Source organism: Cervus canadensis, chromosome 14, assembly GCF_019320065.1.
Source record: "Cervus canadensis isolate Bull #8, Minnesota chromosome 14, ASM1932006v1, whole genome shotgun sequence".
NCBI lineage: Eukaryota > Metazoa > Chordata > Mammalia > Artiodactyla > Cervidae > Cervus > Cervus canadensis.
Genome location: NC_057399.1, coordinates 13,275,592 through 13,301,355, shown reverse-complemented (window position 1 = coordinate 13,301,355; position 25,764 = coordinate 13,275,592). Strand labels below are relative to the sequence as shown.

The 25,764-nt window shown below is 48.6% G+C and overlaps 2 protein-coding genes across 2 annotated transcripts; both read right to left on the bottom strand.

Annotated features, from left to right (window-relative positions):
• Positions 1–6,779: 6,779 nt before the first annotated feature.
• On the bottom strand, positions 6,780–7,757 carry LOC122453301 (olfactory receptor 2S2-like). Its single transcript, XM_043487288.1, has one exon. It carries the CDS (start codon positions 7,752–7,754, stop codon positions 6,780–6,782), a length of 975 nt encoding a protein of 324 aa, XP_043343223.1. The 5' UTR covers positions 7,755–7,757.
• Positions 7,758–16,211: 8,454 nt separating this feature from the next.
• On the bottom strand, positions 16,212–17,150 carry LOC122453340 (olfactory receptor 13J1-like). The gene has a single exon (XM_043487326.1). The coding sequence runs from the start codon at positions 17,148–17,150 to the stop codon at positions 16,212–16,214; it is 939 nt and encodes a 312-aa protein (XP_043343261.1).
• Between the last annotated feature and the right edge of the window lie 8,614 nt (positions 17,151–25,764).

The window sequence follows — 25,764 nt, the reverse complement described above, 5'->3', positions numbered from 1 at the left end:
GTCTTGCCTGGAAAATCCCATGGATGGAGAAGCCTAGTAGGCTTCTGTCCATGGGGTCACAACGAGTCGGACCGGACTGAATGTCTTCATGTTTCATGTTTCAACTTAAGATTCAATTCTCAGAACTTGGTATTTCTTGATGTGTTGCTACAGAAAGAAATGGCAACCTCAGGAGTGACCCCCGATACAGGTGCAGTGAGAGTTTTCAGGCAGATAAAAGACGGAATACCACCTGACTCTGCTTTTCTCTTCCCCACCCATCAGAGAGACCAGGTGGGAACGGCATGGACATGGGAGGGCTTTGTCATCAGCCTCTGGCCTGTGCCTGTCCTCACCTCTTACACATCCCTTTGTGCGGGCTGCTCCAGCCTCAGGAGACCAGTCCCTGCTGGTGGACAAACCCCACAGCTCTTGTTACCTCCCTCTTCTCCTGCTTTCCTCAGGCCGGAGCCCCTTTCTCTCCCACCCATCCTCCAAGGCTCTGCTCACACCCACCTCCGCTGCGGGGTCACCTTCTCAGACACCCCCACAGCACTGACCGTCCTGACACACGATGCTCATAGCTGTGAGCATGATCAATCTGCTGTGTTTGTGTGATGTCTCACCGTGAGCTGCAGAAATCACAGGCTGTGTGCGATTTACCCCCAGCCCCTCCAGCACCCCACACAGGAGCTGCCATTTGAGATCCAGTGCTTTCCTTCTGCTAAAATCCTGATCCCAGATTTCCTACCTTGAAATCACCCTCCTTGCTCTTCCACCCCTGTGCACCCACAGGATGTGACTACAGGGACGGGAGATTTGGGGGTTCCATTTTCTCCGTGCAAGAACAACTGCTCTCTCTCAAGAGCTGAATGAGGAGACAGGTGGGTTTCCTTGCAATTGAGGCAAATCTGATCAGAACACATTCATGGGAATCACGAATAGCCCATGAAGCTGTAGGCTTGTGACCTCAGAGAAATAAGGCTGTGTCTACAAAATACAATGATGCCAGGTTACTGACAGCTTGGACTACAACACGGGCTCAGGCTGGCCCCACAGACAGCAACTGTAGTTCTCTTGTCCATCGATTAAGATGAGCTGAGTTTTGCCTGTTTTCAAAGTGGATAACCAACAAGGACATATTGCACAACTCATGGAGCTCTACCCAATGTTATGTGCCAGCCTGAATGGTCGGGAGGGGTAGGAGGAGAACAGGCCCATGCATCTGTATGACTGAGTCCCTTCCCTGTTCACCTGAAGCTAGCTCAATATTATTAATCAGCTATACCCCAAGATAAAAGCAGAAGCTTAAAATTTGAAAATAAGAAAGATCTTACAGTGAAAAGAAAGAGATGAGCAGACTCTTGCTGCAGTAACACACAGCCTCATGATTTTAGCAGCTTACCGGGACAGAGGTTTAGTTCTCACCCTTCGTGTGGATTGCAGGGGGCTCTGTTCCAGGTTGTCATCCTCAGAGACCCTGGCTCCACCCTCTAGGACATCACCAGTTCTTACAGCTGGGGAAGAACCCAGCAGAACTTCTTACACTGACAGGTCACTGCTCTGACCCAGAAGTGAGATGTGCCCCATCTGTCCACAGCCTGCTGCCCTGTGTAATCCTCCCGTATGCCCAGAGGAGGAGGACCAGACATGCTGTGGAGCATTTTTGTATAATGGTGTTTTGCAGTAGACTCAGGAAAACACTCTAGCATCTTGTCTGACAGGTCTCTCATTCTGTCATGTCCTGGAAAGTCAGGTTTACAGAGTGATAGGATATTGTGTGTCTCTGAGAAACACTGTCTAATATTCTCCCCAGTTTTACTCCTCCTGAGAGGCAGGGTGATGCCATGGAGGAGCCCCGGGCTGAAAGTGAGGATCCAGGTTTGATTCTTGCCCTTGTTCCCTTTCTTCTGAATGACCTTGGTTGAGTTTCTCCTTGTGTGAAATGGAGCCATTCAATATGTGATCTCTGGTACTCTGGACCATCTCCAAAATATTCCCTCATCTTCTAGGAAATTTGGACCCAGGTAAACATCATGTCAGTTTCATTGGCTGGTAAATCTAGTTTGAACAATTTAATACTTATTTTAAGCTTCAGACATGATTTTAAAGGAAGGTGAGGGGCACAAGAAGAAGCAGCTCCTGTTACAATGTCCCAGAAGTGCCCACATCCGCAACCCACGTCACTCGAACTCATTGTGATGGCAGAGCCTGTGAGGGTGGGCTTTGGAGTCAGACCACCAAGCCCAGGTCTGAGACCTGCCACTTGCTAACGGCTTTCTCAGCCTCAGCCTCCTTACCTGTAGAGATAAGAGTAGCCTTTCCTCATGGGATGATTTTGAGGATCCAGTGAAAGGTCTGAGCACAGAGCTTGGCACAGGGTGAGTGTTCAGTAAGTGGTAACTGATATTATTAATATCATTATGTTCCCTTCTCCAAGATGATAGTCTGGTTTCTGTATGTTTAAAAAATCATGAGAAGAGTCAACATGCCAGGTGGATTCTCCTTGCCTCCTACCTGTTGGCCCAGTGACCTGGGTGTCAGCAGGTGGCTGAGCAGATGACAGGTGTGGTGACCCAAGGCTGGGGAGAGCAGAGTGAGGAGTGCTGAGTGCATTCCCAGCAGACACGCTGTACCGGGGTGGGCCAGGATCGAGGCCCCGAGCCCCCGAGGCCCAGCCTCCTGGTCCCCTGCCACGGAGACATCTCTCCTGCTCCCTGCCTTCAGGGACCTCACAGTCCCTGTCCAATTTAAGGTTCAGACTCTGCAATGACACAAGTCTGTAGTCTTGGCACCATGGGGCTTCAGAGACCCCCGGTTCCCTGTGCTGCCCCAGGAGGGCCCGGCTGGGTGAGGTGGGCACTGGAGAGACCCTGGACAGGAATCTGAAGACCAGGTCTCCCTGCGGCCCTGCCCCCTGGACCTGAGGCTCGAGGGCTGTGACGCTGTGGCCTTGGCCTGGGTGTCCTGGGTGTCTCCTGGCAAGAGTGCTGTGGGCACCTGCCCACATGAATGGTTAAGGAAAGTGAATTGCTGTAGAGGGTAACGCGCCGGACACTTGCTGGGGACGTGAAGTCAGGGATGAGGGGGTGGGTGAGTTTCTGCAGGTCCCCTGGCCTTTCTCCCTTCCCCTGCCCTCTCTCTCCTTCACAGGAAACAATGAGACCTTGACACAGCCCAGGGCTTAAAGAGCAGCCGTAAGTAACACTGTAGCAACTGTGAACTCCCCATTTGCTGTGATTTCTCTCTTGGAACGTTTTTTTTTTTGTCAAAACACAGGTCCAATAAAATATTGGCATTTGTCACTGCTTATTTTCCAGCTGCTCAGGACCAGGCCCATCTGGCACCCCATGGATGCCCACAAACATCCAAACAAGCTCCTTGACAGCACTCCCGCACCCCCAGCCTCCTTCTCGGATCTTCCCAGTCTCTCAGGGTGTCTCTCAGGGTAGGGCGCTGTTCACCCAAATCAGCCAGAAGCCTGTCAGGGCCCCTCAGTCCCCACCTCCCTCAGCCACCTCTGCCATCAGGTGACTGTCCCCAAGATTCTCAGCTCCACCCTCTCTGCCTGACTGCCCACCTGGGTCCTGCCCCATCCACGATTCCTCACTTCCTGCCCTCGGGCGGGGGCCCTTCTCCTCTTTCCTCTATCTGAAGCCACATGATCTTCCATTTCTCAAAAATTGCATTTTTAACAATTCAAAACCATGTTCATCTTAGAAGTATTGACCATTATTGGAAAGAATAATCAAGAAAACAGTATTTATCAGTAATCCCATCTCCCAGAGGAATCAATTGTTAGCTAATTTTTTTATAGTTTTCCACAATTCTCTATATACATACTTATTCATATATCCTTAATAAAAATCCCTTTAAAAACTAGGATTACACTGAATACAAACTTATTTGTTCTGCCTTTTCCTATTAATTACAGTGTGAGCATTTCAAATCATCAAATATTCTTCAAAAGATAAGATTTCTAATGGCTGTGTCAGAATTTGTCATAGGGGTCCACCAGGATTTATTTAAACATTCTGCTATGGTTGCACTTGAAGACTCTTGCAATTTTTTTTTACCACAAATAATTCTTGGATAAATACCCATATATAAATCTTTGCACCTCTAGTAATTTTCTCAGAGTAATTCCCAGAAGTATAGGGTTGGGTTAGAAGGTTTGATGGTTTTGAATCTCTTGATTCATACCCATAGCTTAGAGAGCTGGAATTCAGGACACAGTCAGCCCAGCACAGAAGGCCCTGACACGGGAGACAGAGCTGAGACAGACCCCGCCCAGGAAGGGGGGATCAGAAGGGGCTTTCTGGAAGTGGGGTGTGGGCACTGAGTGAGGACTGAATGAATTTCCATAATGCCATGATGCTGGGGAGGTGGTCTCTCTGGTCCCTGGTGTCCATATTGCATTCCTCACCTGAGATTGACATCATCCCGTCTGGTTCCCAGCCAGGAAAGCCCTGAGAAGACCAGCATAGTGCCTAGCATGGTGTGTGGTAAGTGTCCAGTACATGTTAGCCAAAGGGCCAGAGGTGTTTGGACACGAGAGTCAACAGCAAGGGGGAGACAGAGGGGCAGGAAGGGGCATGATATTCATGGGGAAACTGGGATGAGTTCAGAGTGTCTGGAATGTGTGGGTGGGTGGAGTGGGGTGGAGATAAGCAGCCAGTGATGAGGTTGGGCAGGTGGATGGGATCTGGCTTTTATCCTAGGAGAGATGAGCAATGGTGACCTTGAGGGATTTAAGCAGGTGAGTAGTATGAGCGGATTCCTGTGGTTTTTCTTTTGTTTTTTTCAGACAGGTTTTGTTGTGTTTTGTTTTTTTAGTTAGTGCAAGGATGGATTTTAGAGTCTGGCAGAGCTGTTGCACTATCTGAGAGAGAGAGGAGGTGATGGCGGCATCAGAGGAAGGAGACGACTGACCAGGAGCTGCTGTGAGGTGCACGCCCTGGGCCGAGATGAGCGATTGGCTGTGTGGGGCGGTGAGGGTGAGAGGACGCCCCTGATGACTGCCCGGTTTCTGGCTGGGGGACTTAGGGAGAGTGTGCGCTGTTCCCTGAGAGGGTGACAGACCTTTGGGGGCAGAGGGGTGAGTTCAGCTGTGGGCAGATTATGTGAGGTGCCTTTGGGATTCCAGGAGGGGAAGGGCCAGCAGGAAGACCTCGCCGGGCAGAGCAGCTGAACCAGGTCTGGAACCCTGGTCTCCTGGCTCCACATGTGGTTGTCCTCTGTGTCTCCTGATTTGTTTCAGTGACTTCTTAGAAGGCAGTGCTGTGGCCATAATATCCTGCTGCACCCACTCGTGTCTGTCCACATGTTCAGACTAAGCCCCTGACTGCCTGGAGCAGCACAGGATCCAGTCCCCAGGTGTGACAGGTGACGGCTTCTGAGTGACAGTTCAGTTCAGTCCAGTTCAGTTGCTTAGTTGTGTCCAACTCTTTGTGACTCCAAGGACTGCAGCATGCAAGGCGTCCCTGTCCATCACCAACTCCCAGAGCTTACGCAAACTCATGTCCATTGAGTTGATGATGCCATCCAACCATCTCATCCTCTGTCTTCCCCTTCTCCTCCTGCCTTCAGTGTTTCCCAGCATCAGTGTCTTTTCCAGTGAGTCAGTTCTTCACATCAGGTGGCCAAAATATTGGAGCTTCAGCTTCAGCATCAGTTTTTCCAATGAATATTCAGGATTGATTTCCTTTAGAATGGACTGGTTTGACCTCCTTGCTGTCCAAGGGACTCTCAAGAGTCTTCTCTAACACCACAGTTCAAAAACATCAATTCTTAGCTGCTCAGCTTTCTTTATAGTCTAATTTTCACAAACATACATGACCTACTGGAAAAACCACAACTTTGACTAGACAGACCTTTGTTGGCAAAGTAATGTGTCTGCTTTTTAATATGTTGTCTAGGTTTGTCATAGCTTCTCTCCCAAGTAGACAAGCATCTTTTAACTTCATGGCTGTGGTCACCATATACAGTGATTTTTGGAGCCCAAGAAGATAAAGTCTGTCACTGTTTCCATTGTTTCCTCGTCTGTCTGACATCAAGTGATCAGACTGGATGCCATGATCTTTCTTTCTTGAATGTTGACATTTAAACCAGCTTTTTGAGTCTCCTCTTTCACCTTCATCAAGAGGCTCTTTATTACCTCCTCACTGTCTGCCAATAGGGTGGTGTCATCTGCATATGTGAGTGGCAGTTCAATAACCATCTGCTGGGAAAGCTCTGTGGAGCTCCAGAAACAAGCCCCTAAAGAGTCCTGCCCTCGAGGCACCGCCAGTGTAGTGAAATATTGTGGACACAAACAGAAGGGCTTCCATTCAGTTCAGTCACTCAGTCATGTCCAGCTCTTTGTGACCCCATGGACTGCAGCATGCCAGGCTCCTCTGTCCAAGGAATTTTCCAGGCAGGAATATTGGAGTGGGTTGCCATTTCCTTCTCCAGGGGATCTTCCCAACCCAGGGATTGAACCCAGGTCTCCTGCATTGTAGGAAGGCGCTTTTACCATCTGAGCCACCAGGGAAGTCAATTTTGAAGTCACGCCACAGGATAACTAGTTCCCCAGGTGGCGCTAGTGGTAAAGAAACCCCTGCAAATATAGGAGACATAAGAAGTCCTGGTTCGATACCTGGGTCAGGATGATCCGATGGAAGAGGACATGGAAAGACACTTGAGTATTCTTGCCTGAAGAATGCCATGGACAAAGAAGCCTGGAGAGCTAGAGTCCATAGATTCCCAAAGACTTGGACAGGACTAAAGCGACTCAGCACCCACACACCTGCCTGACGGACTTAGAGAACAACAGGAAAGCGAGACATCTTCCTGGAGAGGAGATCTCCCCTCAGCAGAGCTATGGTGGCAGCTTTCACCTCCGCGTTCCTCAGGCTGTAGATGATGGGGTTCAGTGAGGGGGTCACGACCCCATAGAACAATGCAATAAGCTTATCCAGGTTGAGGTCCTTGGCTTTGGGCTTGAAGTACATGAAGGAGATAGTCCCATAGAAAATCACCACCACTGTGAGGTGGGCAGAGCAGGTAGAGAAGGCTTTGTGCCGGCCGGCAGCAGAGGGCACCCTCAGGATGGCAGTGAGGATGAACACGTAGGACAGGAAGATGAGCAGCAGCGGGGACAGCGTCAGGACAGTTCCAGACACCATTAATAACTGCGCATTGAGAGAGATGTCCCCACAGGCTAGTTTCAGCACTGCCAAGATCTCACAGAAGAAGTGGTTGATGACATTGTGGCCACAGAAGGGGAGGCTCCAGGTGAGACTGGAATGGAGAAGGGAGTTGGCAAAGCCTGCCCCCCAGGTCACCGCTGCCATCCACATGCAGGTCTGCCGGCTCATGAGCTCCGAGTAGCGAAGTGGCTGGCAGATGGCCACGTACCGGTCACATGACATCATGGCCAGGAGCACGCACTCCGTGGAGCCCAGCGCCAGGGTCAGGTACATCTGCAGGGCACAGCCAGGGAAGGAGATGGTGCTCTGGGTTTCCAGGAAGTGGACCAGCATGAGAGGCACAAAGGAGGATGTACCACAGATGTCCATGAGGGCGAGGTTGCTGAGGAAGAAGTACATGGGGGTGTGCAGGCGGGGGTCCAGCATGTTCAGCCTGATGAGGAGGGCGTTCCCCAGCACGTTCATGGAGTAGATGCCCAGGCAGAGCACAAACAGGACCATCTCTAGGTTGTGGTGGTCGTGTAGCCCCAGCAGGACAAACTCCGTCACGAACGTCTGGTTTGCCCCATTCATCTCAGTCTGCATCCATCTCACTCTCCCTCTTTTCCCACCTGCACCATGAAGGTGTCAGAGAAAGCACCAGTGGGCCTGGGAGCCAAGCAGTGTGGATTGTGACCTGGGAAGCATCAGCCCTGCGTCTGGAGCTCAGTTTCACCATGGGGACAATGAGAGAGGGAACTTCAGGTCTGCAAGCCAGCCCCCTCAGTTCTGTCGTTCTGGTGTAACTTACAGGAGATGGGGTCCATTCTATTCGCCTAGGCACTTCTGTCTTCTCCCCCGGCTGGCCTATGGGAGACAAGAGAATAAATTCATGCTTCTCGATCTCCTTTTCAATCTACAGTGTTCTTGGCTATTAAGAGGAAGCACATTTTCTAGATTATGACTTCATGTGGCTGAATGATGCCCATCGGATTTCAGATTCATTCACTTACTGAGGATTTGTTGAGTTCCTACCCTCTGCAGGGGGTTTAGGTGCTGGGCTATAGCAGAAAGAGGACCACGTGGACAAAAAGATGCCACAATTGTAACCATTGCTATTCCTCTTTCTCTGATTAAGTGGGTTGAGCTTGGGAGGGCAGGTGGCTGATGAGTGATGGTCACCTCATTCCTTTGGGAATAAAGGTTGAACATTTCTACTGCATAAGCTGTACCAGCCTTATTCCGGTGTCTCTACTTAAGATCAGAGACCATGCATTGCTTTTGAAAAGAATATACAAGAACATACTTATCCCAATAGAGCCACTGCTCACAACGTTTAACTCTGGTCATAAAAGCCAATTGAGTCTCCTCTTGGCCTCCATAGAGCTTTTTAGGATAAATGATGTTGCCAATGATATTACACAAGAGGGAATGGCAGGTTCTAATCTGGCAGAGGTGTCCTGGGTCACTGACCCCCTCTATCAAGAGAGGGTGGGAAGCAGCCACAGTCTTTGCCCAGGAGTCTCCATGTCTCTTCTGAGCTGGTCTCAGCCCCTTGGGAAATGCCAGTGTCTGGAGGGAGACAAGGGTCAAGTGTTAGATGGAAAGCTGTCTTGTGGCCCAAGCGACCCCCTGCTCTTAGGGATAAATAGGAGCAGACAATGGAATTTAACTTGTCAGAAGATCAAATTACCCCTCCCTCCATCTCTTCACACCTAGACTCATGTGAAATCAATGTCCTATGACAACACTAGAGTCCTCTATGTCCTTCAGCAATGGTTCCCTCCCTCTCATTCTTCCTGTAGATTTGCATCTATCATTCATATCAGCCGGTGAGCTTACTCTTCCTGAATAAACCCTGTCTTTCCCCAGAGTTATAACTTTCCCAAGAAGTTCCCTTCTGAAGGCTTGTCCTCCCTCTTCCCCAGTAGGGAGATGCTTCTTCTCCTCTGCAGAGCCAGCTCATGTGTCCTCCTCGCCCACCTGCCCCCTGCGCAGTGACCTGCTCCCTCCTTCCTCCCGCAGCCCTTGGCCATCCTTCCTCTTCTTGGGCTGCACGCCTGTCTCCTCTGTTACACCTGAGAGCAACCTGTCTACTTCCTCCAGGCACCTCATCCTGCGAATGCTTCAAAGACCAGTCAGTCAACAGACAGTCAACTCAAAACCGAGCTCTGCAGAACAGCTTCATAACTAAGTGGAGCTGTGCAATATTGACCAAGTCTCTTGGCCTGTGAGACTCATTTTCCTTTTGAAACATGGGGATTCTGTGTAGTCCAGATGAGACTCACATAGGTCAGAGACTGCACCTTCAACCACAGCACCTGCTGGATCCGTCTCCCCTACTCCCAGACAGGACCTCCAGCGTCTGTCAGGACTCCCTCTCTCCCCAGAGCCTGTGCTGGTTTTCCCTCCTCCAGCCTAACTCAGGGTGAAATTTTTAAGGAAGTTTCTGGATCATAGCGGGTGGGTGATTAATCTGGGTCCGTCATTGACCGTAAATGTTACCCACGTAAACATTTTAAGGTAGGGATTCTCTTGTTGAAGTTTGGCAAAAAGGCAAATAACTGCCTGAGTGTGATGGCTTATTAATTCACACAGCCAGGATATTATTACTGAGCACCTACTATGTACTGATGCTGGCAACACAGCAGAGGCTCATGTGCCTTCTTCCCTCGCGGTGTTTACAGTCATCCCCTTGTTTCTTGGTGACCTTGGCCTATTCCATCCTCTCACTCGGCTTTAGAAACATCTAGATTCTCTTTGAGTCTGGAATGTAAAGACAGAGGAATACTTGAGGTCTGGAAAGCAGAAGTTAAAAGGGCAGGTCTGTCCTTTAGGTTACGACTTCATGAGGCTGGGTTAAGTCCACAGCTTCTTTCCAGATTCAAGTATAAGGCCTTTGTCTATGTCCAAGAGTCCTGATAACCTCCAATTCTGGCACTGGACACAGGAGTGGGAGTGTTTTCAGGCAAGTAAAAGGTAGGAAACCACCTCACTCTGCCTTTCTGTCCCCACCCTTGTCTCCATCTGAGAGACCAGGTGGGAATGGCATGGACATCGGAGGGCTCTGTCATCAGGCTCTGGCCTCCCCCCAGCCCCGCCTCATCTCCTGTACCATCGGGCATGCCTCCCCACCTCAGCACACCAGTCCCCGCTGGTGGACAAACCCCACAGCTCCTGTCCCCTCCCTCTTCTCCTGCTTTCCTCAGGCTGGAGCACCTTTCTCTCTGTACTCATCCTCCCAGGCTCTGCTCACAGCCCGCTCCTCCCTGGGGCTGCCTTCTGAGACGTCTCCACAGCACTGATATCCTGACACCGTGGCGCTCACACAGTTGTTAGCACGCGTTGTTGTGTGTTCGTTCCCTCTCACCCAGGAGACTGTGAGCCACGGAAATCACAGGGCTGAGTCCAGTTTACCCCCAGCCTCTCCAGCGCCCCACCCAGGAGCTGCTGTTTAAGATCCAGCACTTTCCTTCTGCTAAAGTCCTGATCCCAGATGTCTGACCTTGAGATCACTCTCCTTCTTCCCCCATGTGCACACACAGGATGTGATTAAAAGGACCAGAGCTCTGGAGGTGCCATCTCTTCCGTACAGGGACAGCTGCTCTCGCTGAAGAGCTAAATGAGGAGACAGGGGGGTTTCCTTGCAATTTAACAGTCAGATCAGAACACATTCATGGGAATCAGGAATAGCCCATGAAGCTGTAGGCTTGTGACCCCAAAGAAATAAGACTCTGTCTAGAAAACACCATGTTGCCAGGTTACGGACAGCTTGGACTGCAACAGGGGTCAGGCTGGCCCCACAGACAGCAGCTGTCATTCTCTTGGTCCACCAAGATGGGCTGAGTTTTGGCTACACTCAAAATGAATAACCACCAAGGACATATTGCACAACACATGGAACTCTACCCAATGTTATGTGCCAGCCTGGATGGTGGGGAGGGGCAGGGGGAGAATGCATCTTTGTATCTGAATGACTGAGTCCCTACCCTGCTCACCTGTAACTACCTCAATATTGTTCATCAGCGATACCCCAAGACAAAGCAAAAAGCTTAAAGTTTCAAATGAAAAAGATCTTACAGTGGAAAAAGAAAGATGAGCAGAGACTTGCTGCCGTAACACACAGCCTCATGATTTTAGTGACTCACCAGGACAGAGGTTTAGTTCTCACCCTTCATATCCATGGCAGGTTTTCAGGGGGCTCTGTTCCAGGATGTCATCCTTAGAGACCCCGGCTCCACCATCTGGGACGTCACCAGTTCTCACAGTTGGCGAAGAACCCAGCAGAGCATCTCACACCAGCAGGTCACTGCTCCGACTCAGAAGTGAGATGTGTCCCATCTGTCCAAAGCCCACTGCCCTGTGTCATCCTACAAATGCCCAGAGGAGGAGGACCAGACATGCTGCGGAGCATTTTGCTGCAATGGAGTTTTGCTGTAGACTCAGGAAAACACTCCAGCATCTGTCTGACAGGTCTTTCATTCCATCGTGTCCTGGAAAGTCAGGTTTACAGAGAATCACTGTCGAATTCTCTCCCCACTTTTAGCCCTCCTGAGAGGCAAGGTGATGCCCTGGAAGGAGCCCTAGACTGGGAGTGAGGGCTCCAGATTTGATTCTTGCCCTTGTTCCCATTCTGCTCCATGACCTCCGTTGAGTTTCTCCTTGTGTGAAATGGAATTATTCAATATGTGATTTCTTATACTCTGTCCCATGCCTGAAACATTCCCTCATCTTTCTAGCAACTTCCAACACAGGTTAACATCATATCAGTTTCATTGGCTGGTAAATCTAGTTTGAACCATTTCATTCTTATTTTAAGCTTCAGACATGATTTTAAAAGGAAGCTGAGGAGCACAAGAAGAAGTTCCTCTTAGAAATACCCAGAATTTCCCGCATCTGGATTCCTGCATCAGTCCACACTGTGACGGCAGAGCTGGTGAGGGTGGGCTTTGGAGTCAGACCGCCAAGCCCAGGTCTGAGACCTGCCACTTGCTGAAGGCTTTGTCAGTCTCAGCCTCCTTACCTGTAGGGATAAGAATAATATTTCCTTGTGGGGCAATTTTGAGGATTCAGTGAAAGGTCTTAGCACTGAGGTTTGCACAGGGTAAGTGATCAGTTAAGTGGTAGTGGATATTATAGTATCACTTTGTTCCCTTCTCCAAGCAGGTATTCTGGTCTCTGTATGATTAAAAAGATTTCAGGAGACGAGTCAACATGCCAGATGGATTCTCCTTGCCTCCTACCTGTTGGCCCAGTGACCTGGGTGTCAGCAGGTGGCTGAGCAGATGACAGGTGTGGTGACCCAAGGCTGGGGCGAGCAGAGTGAGGAGTGCTGAGTGCATTCCCAGCAGACACGCTGTGCTGGAGTGGGCCAGGATCGAGGCCCCGAGCCCCTGAGGCCCAGCCTCCTGGTCCCCTGCCACGGAGACATCTCTCCTGCTCCCTGCCTTCAGGGACCTCACAGTCCCTGTCCAATTTAAAGTTCAGACTCTGCAAGGACACAAGTTTGCAGACTTGGCACAATGTGTCTTCAGAGACCCCGGCTTCCCCGTGCTGCCCCAGGAGGGCCCAGGTGGGTGAGGTGGGCACAGGAGAGACACCGGACAGGAATCTGAAGACCGGGTCTCCCTGCAGCCCTGCCCCTTGGACCTGAGTCTTGGGGGCTATGAAATGGCGTGTCTCCTGGCAGGAGTGCTGTGGGGACCTGTGCTCATGAAAGGTTGTTGTTATAGGTTAGTCGCTAAGTTCTATGTGACTCTTTTTGTGAGTTTCGTGACCCTGTGAACTGTACCCACCAGGCTACTCTGTCCATGGGTTTTCCTACCAAGAAATACTGGAGTTGCCATTCCCTTATGCAGGGGATCTTCTCAACCCAAGGATCGAATCTGTGTCTCCTGCATTGGCAGGCGGGTTCTTTACCACCGAGCCAGCAGGGGAGGTTAAGGAAAGGGATTGCTCTACAGGATGAGCCCTGGGCCCCCGTGACGGATGTGAAGTCAGGGGCTGAGCTGGCTGTGAGTGTCTGCAGGTCCCCTTTTCTGTTTCCCTTCCCATGCCATTCTCCGTCCTTCACAAGAAAGAATGACAACTTGACAGAGCTTAAGGACTAAAAACAGCCTTAAATAATGCAGCAGCAATTGCAAATTTTCTGAATAAACTGTGACCCGTCTCTTGGAATATCTTTTTGTCAAGAGCACAGGTCAAAATAAAACATTGGAAGATTGTCACCACGTATTTACTGACTTCTGAGGAACGGGACCGTCTTGCCCACAAACAAGCTCCCCCCTAGCCCTCCCGCCTCCTCCAGCCTACTCTTTTCTTCCCCATCTCTTAGGGCAAGCTCTCAGGGTGGTGCGATACCCACCCAAAGAACCCAGAAGGTCAAGCGCCAAACCACAGTCTCCTCCTTCCGCAGCCATCTCTGCCGTCAGCCCAATGTCCCCAGGAGGTCTCAGCTCCACGCTCTCTGTCTGACCGCCCATCTGGGTCAGCCTCCATCTGTGACCCCTCACTTCCTGCCCTCGGGCAGGGGCCATTCTCCTCTGGGCTCTATATGGATCCACATGATCTTCCATTTCTCAAAAATAACACTATATTTAAGTTCAAAGTCATGTTCATTGTAGAAGTATTGAACAAGATTGGAAAGAATAATTAAGAAAGCAATATTAATCTCTGACTCCATCACCTCTAGGAAACAATTGTTAGTTAATATTTTGCCATAATTTTCCAGGAATTTCTATATACATACTTATTCATATATCCTTAAGAAAATATCATTAAAAATTTGAGATTATATTGAGTACAAAGTTCCTTGTTCTACCTTTTTGAATGTTAATTACAGTGTGAACATTTCCCATCATCAATTATTCTTCAAAAAATAAAATTTACAATGACTGTGTCACAGTCCATCATTGGGCTCCACCAGAATTTATTTACACATTCAGCCCCAGTTGGAGATTATGAGTCTTAACAATTTTTGTTACCAAAAATACCTCTGTGATTAATATCATATAGAGAGATAAATAGATAAATCTTTGTACCTGTAATAATTTTCTCCAAGTAATTCCTAAAAGTAGAGGTGTTGGGTCAAAGGGTATGAAGTTTTCAAGTCTCTTGATTCATACCCACAACTCACTTGGCAGGAAGTTCATATAAATTTAATCCCACCCTTACCAGCTGTGTATGATAATACCTGCTTCACTGCACTATAGTTAACAATATATGTTAGAAAAATTATTTGCCAGTTTCATGGGTGAAGAATGGTGTCTAATCAGTGGCCCTGCTAAAAGGAAGTGTGATTGTAAACTCCCAGTCCCCACAGCGTAAAGTCCAAACTCCGGTCGTGGCATCAGAGGCCTGGCAGACATCTCTGCAGAAGCTTCTCCCTGGCTTGGTCAGCTGCGGGCTGCGGGCTCTGCTGCTCTCTGCGTCTCTGTTCTGACCAGCACAGGAGGCAGGAAGAGGGACTGGCGGGTACCTGAGGGCTCAGACAAGGACTGTGCTTACCTACGGGGCACAGGAGAGCAGGCCTGCTACGAGGCGGCCGAGCTCTCCCATCACACAAGATGGTACCATGGAGGCCAGAGGGGGCAGGGAAAGGAGATGCTCTCAAGTCTGAGTCCGTTTCCTCCGTGTGTTCAAACCTAGGAAGAGGCTGATCTCCAGGAAGACGTAGAAATGTCAGGGTCTTAGTAGGTGGGGTGAAGGTGGGTGAAGCAGAGTCTCCCCAAGGCCACATGAAGCCTGGATGCTCGGCAGGGAGGCGATGGAGGGGCTGCTGCTAATGCGATAGGGGAAGCCAGACCCTCAGCTGCTCCGGGTGACCAGTGTCCCAGGGCCTGGGCTGGGCCGGAAATCTAGGAGGCTGGGCCTCATCACTGCTTCTGCTATACCCTCCCCAGGCACTAGACTGTGCCTGTCATCTGCGAACTTCATCTCAGCCCTGCTCAGATTTGGGCAGGACCCCGGGCTCTGCCCTACATTGATGTGTTTTCTGTTTGTTTAAGAAACTGGTGTGGGGAGGGAGGTGGGGGTTGGGTAGTTCAGGATGGGGAACACATGTAAATCCATGGCTGACTCATGTCAATATATGACAAAAACCACTACAATACTGTAAAGTAAGTAGCCTCCATCTAAAAAAAATAATCGAGAAAAAAAAAAAAAAAGAAACCAGTGTGGGCTTGGGGTTGAGGTAGGGCCAGACCTTGGGACAGAGTGAAATCTGGTACTACCAGCTCTTAGAGCAACACTGAAATAAAGCAGGAGGAGCACAGTGAGAGGTGCAGAGTGGGGAGACTTCCTGGAGGAGGTGTCATTGAAGATGGGCCTTGAGGTGGGGGTAGGGGTCAATTAAGAGCTGGGGGTTAACAGATTTACAGTACTATATATAAAAGAGGAAAACAACAAGGACCTCATGTGTAGCTTAGGGAACTACATTTTAAAAATAAAAAGACGGGCCTTAAGGATCAGGCACTTATTTTACACGTGGAGCTGTGTGCTGGGTGGCGGTTGCCTTGTGGGAAGAGGCAAGAAGGGCACAGAGCTGGGCATTGCTGGGCGCACCGAGGCTCCTGCCGGGCTGGTGTTTGCGGCTGACAGGAGGGAGTCTGTGGGGCACAGGGCGGGGGAGGGGGTTGGTCATGAGCCCAGGGCCAGGTTGCAGGGGCCTGTAATGCCCCCAGTGAAGCCCTTTCACTTCATCCTGAGAGCTCTGGGAGCCATTCAGGGGTTTCAGTCAAGAGAGAGACATGATCAAATAGACTTTTCCAAAATATCCCTCTGGATGACCCTTGGAGGATAGATTGGGAGGAACAAGACTGAAATCTTGAGGCCAGCCGGGAGGCTGGTGTGAAGATGCGGGGAGTGATGCTGAGAGCTGGCCCAGGGCTCTGCCTGGGGAAGAACAAAGGTGGAATTGTGAGCTGGGATCTGTGGCGGGATCAGCGTGAGGTGGTGCTGCCTTTCTGGGGTGAAGATTCCAGACCCCCAACCCTGCGCCCCATCCACCCTCTCTGTAGGCGAGGCAGACCTGACCTGCTAACCCGCAGGAGCCCCTGGCCTCCCTCACCTGGAGGCCTGCATCCTGCCCCACACCTTCCTGGCGGCCTCCTTCACCTCCTTGTTCCTCAGGCTGTAGATGATGGGGTTCAGCATGGGTGTGACCACAGCGTAGAGGACCGTGAAGACCTCATCAGAGACACGGGCCTCCTTGCTCTTGGGTTTCATGTACATGAAGATTACGGTGCTGTAGAAAAGCATGACCACGGCCAGGTGTGCTGAGCAAGTAGAGAAGGCTTTGTGGCGCCCGGCGGCCGAGGGTACCCTCAGGGTGGTGGCCAGGATGAGTGCGTAGGACAGGCAGATGAAGGCCAGGGGCACGGGCAGCAGCAAGACGGCACCCACCAGCAGGAAGACCTCACTGATGGACGTGTCGGCACAGGCCAGCTTCAGGACTGCCAGGATCTCACAGGTGAAGTGACTGACCACACGGTGGCCACAGAATGGCAGCCTCATGGCGATGACTGTCTCAGTCACCGACTTGAAGAGGCAGAGGACCCAGGCGGCTCCTGCCAGCAAGCAGCAGAGCTGGCAGCTCATCAGCATGGGGTACCTAAGGGGCCGGCAGATGGCCAGGTAGCGATCGTAGGCCATGATGGCGAGCAGCAGACACTCTGTGGAGCCTGTAGACAGACTCAGACACATCTGCAGTGCGCAGCCAACAAAGGAGATGGTCTTCTGGGCTGACAGCAGGTGGACGAGCATCAGGGGCACAAAGGTGGACGTGTAGCAGATGTCCAGGATGGAGAGGTTGCCCAGGAAGAAGTACATGGGTGTGTGCAGGCGGGCCTCCAGCACGCTGACTGCCACGATGCCTGTGTTCCCCAGCAGGGTCACCAGGTACATGACTGAGCACAGAGGGAAGAGCAGGTGCTCCAGGGCAGGGTAACCTGAAAATCCTTTCAGGAAGAACTCAGACACCTCTGTGCTGTTGACGGGCTCCATATCTCAGATCTCTGGAGGGACACGTGGCTGGGAGGCAGGGAAAGAGGGTACAGGGTGGTGGGGAGCCCACAGAGTCTCTTTAGGGGTGAAGCGTATTGCTAGGGCCTTTTTGAGCCCTGACCCACATTCTCACTGAGACTTTGGGTAGTCCCCACACTTCTTCCAGTTTTCAATAGATCCATGTGAAAAATGAGGATTGAGGTGGGTCAGAATTTCTCTAAGAGTGTTAATGGAAATGTGGGCAATCTGAAAAAGCAATTTGAAACAATGTTGGATTAATCAAAAGTAAATAATTTACTGTAGAAGTTTTCAGAGTCATTAACACACCACTGTGATTTGTGACTTTATGAAAGTGATGTAGAGAGTAGGTAGTTTCCAAACTTATTTGACCATAGATCCTCCTTTTACAGAGCACCCGTTAACCTTCTGCAAATAAGTATTCTAGCAGCATCATATCGGGAACAATGGGCTGGATGGAAGGGCTTCAAATCTTAGAATCACCTGTAAAGATGAAATGAGAGTCACGTGGAAAGTTTGTGAAAACAGAGAGTTTCTATCTTATTAAGTCTGAGTGATGCTGTTCTGTTGGTCAGGGGACCACACTTTGAGACTCACTGGGCTAGATGGTCTCTGAGGGTCCTCCTGGCTTTCAGGAAGTCTTGAGTTGCATCTCATTGTTCCCACTGATGGAGATGCCTGTCTCACTTATCCCCCAGCCTGCAAAACTCTGACTTGCCTCTGCAGTCAGCTCTGGTCTCCATGCATGAAGCACAGGTTGTGCTTTGCATTGGAGGGGCTCCTGGCCTCTGAGCCTATCAGGGGCTCGTCCACGTGTGCGCCCATAGGTCCTGCTTCATCAGCTACTGCGGACTGACCTTCAGAATCGATCTTCACCATATTTGTTGGAAGGACTGATGCTGAAGCTGAAGCTCCAGTACGTTGACCACCTGATGCAAAGAGCTGACTCATTAGAAAAGACCCTGATTCTGGGAAAGAGTGAAGGTGGGAGGAGAAGAGGAAGACAGAGGATGAGATGGTTAGATGGCATCACTGACTCAATGGACACGAGTTTGACCCGGCTCTGGGAGTTGGTGATGAACAGGGAGGCCTGGCGTGCTGCAGTCCATGGGGTCGCAAAGAGTTGGACACGACTGAGCAACTGAACTGACTACTCATGTGTTTTTGAATGACAATTTGATGGACCTTTCAGCCCGCCTCCTATTTTCTCTTAACCTGAGTCAGGGCTGCTTGGGCTTCATGAACTCCTAGGCATCAAATTGGAACAAGCTCTGAGAGATTAATCCGTTGGAGCTCCCATTGTGCAGGTAGGGAAACTGAGGCCGCACAGTGGGTTCCTGGCGAGATGAGTCTAAAATCCTGTTCTCCTAACAGCATGACAGCTGCACTGAGCTCACAGCAGATGTTTGCTTCTGTTAAACCCCAAATATTGGTTGTTCTTTCATCACCCTAGATGGACATCTTTCTCCTAAGTGTCTCCCCCTACTCCCAATCTTCTCACAAGCTAAGGAGCAGAACTTAAACTTTCCCTAGTGTTTCGGGCTCTTGGAACCCATGGGACACACTGTCCAAGCCTGGGTCTGGGTCGGGCACCAGTTCCTCAATGCTGCCCTTGCAGGAGACAATTTCCTTCTGTTAGACTGCCATATTTATTCCTTTCAGAATTGAGAAGGGATTGAGTTTCTATCATACTCCAGACATGGTGCTAGGCATTAGGGGAAGGAATGAGAACACGTGTGCCCCAAGGCCAGGACGCCTCAACCATTCCCTGATAAAAATCCTCTCCAGTTCCTACCTCAGCCTCATCCTGCTTCTGTGTGCATGCCTCTCGTGATGGGAAGATGACTCCCTTAAACACACTTTTCTTTTTGCTGTCAGGCCACTCGAAGCATCACAAAATCCTTCCTGATGTGGACTCTCTCTGGGTCTCCCTGGGCCTCCTCCACCACAGGGCTGGGGCCCCTGTGGACTATGCCCTCACATGCAGAGACGCGGGGTCCCCAGCTTTGCTTGCTGCCTCGGGGGCGGAGGGGCCTTTCTGCAGCAAAAAGAGCACTGGCCTTGCCCTGGCATCTCAGATGGAAGGTCTTGCCTCAGTTTGACTGTGTCTAGAGCTGTTGCAGTGTCAGGAGAGCGTGAGCTGTGAGCTCCCTTCAAGTTTCAGCAGGGAAACCCCAGGCTGGCTTCCTGGAGAGGCACCCTGGATGGGGTAGCAGTGGCCGGAGGAGCCGTGCCAGGGTTGGGGGCACAGAGGCGGTGGGCACTGTGTGCAGGCCCGGCGGCTGGGTCAGCCCATAGCCTCCCCCTCGCATAGTTCAGTGGACCACATAGCTTATCCCCTAAAGGCACTGGCAGCTTCTGCAGTCAGTGGCTGCAGATACACCTGTCAGAATCTACATACAACCACATGGGCCGCCACCCGGGCGCCTGCCTGCCTGTACGCACAAACACGCGGCTGGCAGCCGGGTTCACACTTCACCTGTGAGGAGGCACACCACATCGGGCTCATGTGTGTGCATGCACAGTCCTTGGTGCAAGTGTATGTGTGGCAGGCACTCACTCTTGTTCTCTTTCACACACACACACACACACACGCACACACACCCAGTAGAGCAGGCCCTTGGACCCGTGGCCAGAGCTTCAGAGGACCAGGCAGGACAGAGGGGGTGTGTGACCAGGCAGGGGCCCTGGGAGCATCACGGGGGAAGCAGCGGTCCTGCGTCTGGGGAGCAATCTCTGCCTGGGATGAACCCTGAGGACAAAGAGAGCTTGGACATGGTGAGCAGCCTGCTCCGCGCTTCACCTGCCTTCCGGCCTGAGTCCTGAGAACCTGAGAATCTGAGCCGCTCAGCCTGCTCTCCTGGACTGGGGGCCAAGAAGAGCCAGGAGGAGGGATGTGGCTGCAGGCTGTGGGACTCTGGTTCCCAGAGCTGGGCCAGGGAGCTTCGTTTGCAGAGCCCACAGTGTCTTTCTGCGTATCTTCTGGCCAAATGCTATCTGAAAACCAGTTTAAGTGCCACTTCCCCTGGAGAGCCTCCCTTGATCCTCTCCCAGGCCACCTGAGCCCTCTGTCCTGTATGCATCACGGCCATGTGTGTGCACCTGGAGGGTGGTGCTCACCTTCCTCACTGGCTTCCAGCCGGTTGCTTAGCCCCACCAGCCTGCAGGGAGGTCGCCCTCTCCCCTCCTCACCCAGATTCTCAAGGCCAAGTTGACGTCCCCAGCCTGGCCACAGCCAGCTTCTTCCTGTCCCATTGCCACTTCCTGAGGCTAAGACACATTGGGAGTGAGTAGCTGGCTGCTCACTCCAAGCTGTTCCTAGCCTGGATGACACCTGTCTGAACTGGGAGGGGGCTTGCAGATCAGCAAGACCACCCCTTGTTAGGTATGGGAGAAATGAAGCTCAGAGAAGGAGGGGGCTTGCCCAATGCTGCACGGTGAGTTAGAGGGGAAACCAAGGCTGCAGAAGTTCCCCAGGGCTCCTGATCCCAGCCCCTTCCTCTGCCCCATGTCACCATTTTTCTACTTACCTTCAGCCTCTTCCAGATCCATGTGCCTTGTTCCCTGGAAGATGTTTCTGAGACCAGCAACCTTCACTGGCTGTAGTCAGGAGAAAACAGGTCCAAGAAGCAGGTCTGCGCCTCCTCTCTCCAGGGAACCTCAGTGGACAGGACCCGGAGTTTCACACTGGTGGAGCTTTCCAAACTAAGAAGATACACCTAGGCTTTCGTAGAGTTTAGTGAAGTGTTTGCAATGTGATACAGTTGAGCGGAGCTCTTAGAATTTGGGAGAAGTAGACCAAGCACTTAGAATTCAGCGGCTTCTCTGAAGTGTGTCAGGTTGGCTAGAACTGGGAAATTCTGGTGGGTTCAAGGCTGAACGGGGTGCCCGGTGGTTGACTCTCAGCAGCCAGGGACTGCCTGACCAAGCCGCTCCCAGCTCCATGCTGGCCGACAGCCTCCTGGGGAGCAGGGACCTTTCAAAGCTCCCTGCACCGGGGGACTGCACCATCCCCAAGGCAATTTAGAGGCAGAAGGGGAAATTCACCCAGCTTAGAAGCTTTGGGGGTGCTTCAGGGATGATGTCCCAAAGACCCAATTACACAGAGTCTACTCAGAGATGCTAATTGGTGTAGAAAAGTTGGAGGAGGTGGCTCACGGCCAGGAATCCACCCTCACAAGTCAGTCCTCAGTGTGGGCCGTGAATGTTTACAGGATCAGTAAATGAATGGATGGATGGATGCACAATTAAGTCAATGGATAGGCCACTCTTGGTGAATACATTTAAAGAGAATGGAGTGAGTGAATGAACAATTGATATGCAGTTTTCACCTTTAAGGGAAACTCTGTCCCCATTCACGGTCACACTCCATTTCTCCTCAAGCTTCTTCTGGTCCTAGGCCACCACTAATCTACGTTCTGTCTATATAATTCTATTCTGGTTATTTTATATAAATGAAATCATATGATATGTGTTCCTTTGTGACTGATTTCTTTCATATATTAACAGCGTAATGCTTTTAAGGTTGACCTATATTGTATAGCATGTATCAGTACTTAATTTCTTGATAAAATTCCATGGTATGTATATATCTTCCTCTATTTGGGCTGGTAGAACAGAATACCATAGACTAGGCAGCTTATTAGCAACAGAAATTTATTTTTCATAGTTGTGGAGGCATGGCTATTATAAATCGTGCTGCAATAAACATTGGAATCTTTTCAAATTGTATATAGTTTTGTCTAGATATGTGCCCCGGAGTGGGATTGTTGGGTCATGTGGCAAGTCTAGTTTTTTGAGGAACCTCCATACTGTTTTCCATAGAGGCTGCATCAATTTACATTTCTGGGGTCTATTTTATAAAAGCACTAATCCCATTCATGAGGGCTCAACCCTTATGACTTAATCATCTCCCAAAGGCCCCACCTCCTATGATCACATTAGGGTTAGGATCACAACATGTGAATTTGGGAGAAGTTGGAGGACCAATATTGTCTATGGCAATGGATGTTTTCGTTCATGTATTCATCGGTTGAAGGACATTGAGTTCCCACTTTTTGACTGTTATGGATATTACCACTGTGAACATTCACGTAAGGCAAGTTTTTGTATGGATGTATGTTTTCATTTCCTTGGGTACATACCTAAGAGTGGGATTGCTGGGTCATGTGATAACTCTCCTTAACCTTTTGAGGAATTGTCAGACTGTTTTCCAAAATGATTGCACCATTTTACATCACATTAGCAACCTATGAGGGTTCCAATTTCTCCAGAGCTTCATGAACACTTGTTATTATCTGCCTTTTTGGTTATAACCATCCTAGTGGGTGTGGTCTCCTTGCGGTTTGCATTTCCTTGATGACAAGTGATGTAGAGCATTTTCCACACGCATATTGGCCATTTATATGTCTTTTCTGGGGAAACAGTTATTCAGATCCTTTCCCCATTTTAAAATTGGGTTATTTGTCTTTGCATTACTGTGTGCTGTTTCCTGGGGCATGTTTAGGATTAACCTTCTACTCACTCTGTTTCAGATGGAGTCAGTTCCTCTGAAGGAGAACTTTGGAATTTTCCCTTCTTATAGATGTCCTCTTCCTGTGGATGAAGTCTCTGAGCCACTGCTCTGGGTGCTGGGTGAAGAGTAGTAGGTAGCAGCCTCTTGTCATCTTAGCTTGTCTCTCCCAGCACCCTGAAAGCTGGGGTGAATGAGATTGGGGCCCAAGTATTCTCTGCTGCTCCATCTGGTATAGAGCCTCCACCCTACGAGAGGGGACTCTGGGGAGAAAGGGAGCCCCCAACTTCTCAGCTGCACTGACTATAAATTTATCCTCTGTGACTCAGAGTTGGAGGGGATGAGAAATATTGGTGGCCTGCCCTGCCCCATGATAAGTGTTTTCTATGCATTATGAAAAAAACTGTGTATCCTGCTGTTACTGGGTAAAGTGTTTTATAAATATCAAGTTAGTGGAGAGTGCTGTTCAAATCTTCTTTCCTTCCTCATTTTCTTTTTTTTTTTCCAATTATTGAAGGAGAGGTGATGAAATCTACAGCTGCAATGATAGATTTGTCTATTTCTCTTTCTGTTCTGTTAGTATTTGCTTCATTTATTTTGAAGTTCTATCATTAGATCCATGAACTGTTAGGATTGTTCAGTACACTTGATGAATTGATCCCTTTGTCATTTTCAAACGACTGTCTTTATCACTGTTGTTGTTTAGTTGCTAAGTTATTTCCAACTCTTTTGTGACCCCATGGACTGTAGCTCTCCAGGCTCCTCTGTCCATGGGATGCTCCAGGCAAGTATACTGGGGTTGGTTGCCATTTCCTTCTCCAGGGGATCTTCTCAACCCAGGAATCGAACCCAGGTGTCCTCCACTGGCAGGCAGGTTCTTTTCCACTGAGCCACCAGGAAAGCCCGTTATCATTGTTAATATTCTTTAAAATCTACTTTATACACTATTACGATAGATTTGGATCTTTAAAAATTCAATCTGACAACCTCTGCTTCTTAATTGGGATGTTTAGACCATTTACATTTAAAATGATTATGAATATGGTTGGATTTAAATCTTCCATCTTGCTTTTTATTATCTGTTGTCCCGTCTGTTGTTTTCTCCCTTCTAAATTTTATTCTGTATTCTTCTCGATTAATTGAGTGTTCATTATGATTGCATTTTGTCCCCTGTATTGGCATGTGGGGGGTGTGTGTGCGTAGTCAGTCATGTCTGACTCTTTGCAACCCCATGGACTGTAACCCACAAGGCTTCTCTGGCAATGAAATTTCCCAGGCAAGAATACTGGAGCAGGTTGTCATTTCCTACTCCAGGGGATCTTCTCAACCCAAGCTTTGAGTCTGCATTTCTTTTATCTCCTGCATTGGCAGGTGAGTTCTTTACCACTGTGCCACCTGGGAAGCCCCGAAGCAGCATATTAGTTATCATTTATTTTTAGTGGTTGCTTTAAGTATAACCTATCAGTTTAGCTTTAATTAGTACTGTACCCCTTCACCAATAGTGAAGGGGTACATATAAATAAATATAAATAAATAAATGAAGACTACCAATTTATTTATAAATAAATTATAAATAAATATAAACCTTTTAACAATGCACTTTTATTTCCCCTCTCTTGAGCTTTGAGCTATTGTCATATATTTTCACTTCACATATGTTATGTATCCTGCAATACTATACTACTTTTGCTTCAAATAATCAACTATTTTTAAAAGAAGTTTAAAAATTAGAGAAAAAACTGCTATGTTTATATATCATATAAAAATCTTTTATATTTATTTATATATAAAAATCTTTTATATTATATTTATTTTACACTTCCAGGTCTCTTAATTGCTTTGTATAGATCTAGGTTTCCTTCTAGTATCACTTTTCTTTTACTTGAAGGAATTCTTTCAGCATTCTTATAGATATGATCTACTGATGATAAAGTATTTCAATGTCTGTGTATCTGAAAATATTTTTATTTTGCCTTCATTTTTGAGAAGTAGTCTTGCTTGGTACATAATTCTGATGGTATTTTCTCCCCAACTGCTCCGCCCCCCCTATTTTAAAGATGTTTCACAACTGTCTGGCCTACATGGTTTCTAGAAAGAAGTCTACTGCCGTCCTTATATTTGTGCCTTTGCATAATGTGTCTTTTTCTCTGGCTGCTTTTAATATTTTGTTTTATCATTGGTTTTAAGCAGTTTGATTATGATATGCTTTGGTGTAGGTGTTTTCATGTTTCTTCTGCTTGAGGCTTGTTGAGATTTTTGGATCTGTGGATTGGTAGTCTTCATCATATTTGGAAAAATTTCAACCATTATTTTTTTACATTATTTATTCTGTCCGCCATTTCCCCAGTTGTTCTTATCTTAGGGCACTTGAAGTTGTCCCAAAGCTCACTGATACTCTGCTCTTTCTTTTCTTTTTCAGTTTTTTCCTATGTTTTATTTTAGATAGTTTATATTGCTATGTCATCAAGTTAACCAAATATTTTGTTCTGCAGATTTTGGTCTGCCATTAATCCCACTCAATATATTTTAAAAAATCTATAAAATGTTTTAGTTGGCAGAAGAATTCCAGAACAGTATCTAGGTTTCCTATATACCCTTCACCAAGCTTTCTCTAATGTTAACACCTTATATAAACATAGTACATCTATCAAAACTAAGAAATTAACACTAATACAATTAGACTACAGGTTTTATTCAAATTTCACCAATTTCCCACTAATGTCATTTTTATTTTCTGGAGCCAGTTAAGGGTATTATGTTGCACTGAGTCATCTAATATAATTTTTATCTCAGAAATAGTATTTTTCATCTTTAAAAGTTCTATTTGGGTCTTTAAAAAAAAAAAACTTTTGTCTTTCCTTAACATGTGAAGCTTGCTTTGTAACAAATCACAATATAGACATTTACAATTATGATGGGTGAAAATGGATATCATTGTTTACTTTGCATTTTTCTTATTACTAATCTTGTTAAACATAATTTTATACATCGACTTTTGCTGTTAAATATTTTCCTTTTGTTAATTGTCTTCATATTTTATGCCCATTCTTCTTATTTTGAAGACTACTGATTTCTAAGAGTCCC

Coding starts and splice junctions, on each gene's coding strand:
- LOC122453301 (XM_043487288.1), bottom strand. CDS start 7,754: ATGCAGACTGAGATGAATGGGGCAAACCAGACGTTCGTGACGGAGTTT.
- LOC122453340 (XM_043487326.1), bottom strand. CDS start 17,150: ATGGAGCCCGTCAACAGCACAGAGGTGTCTGAGTTCTTCCTGAAAGGA.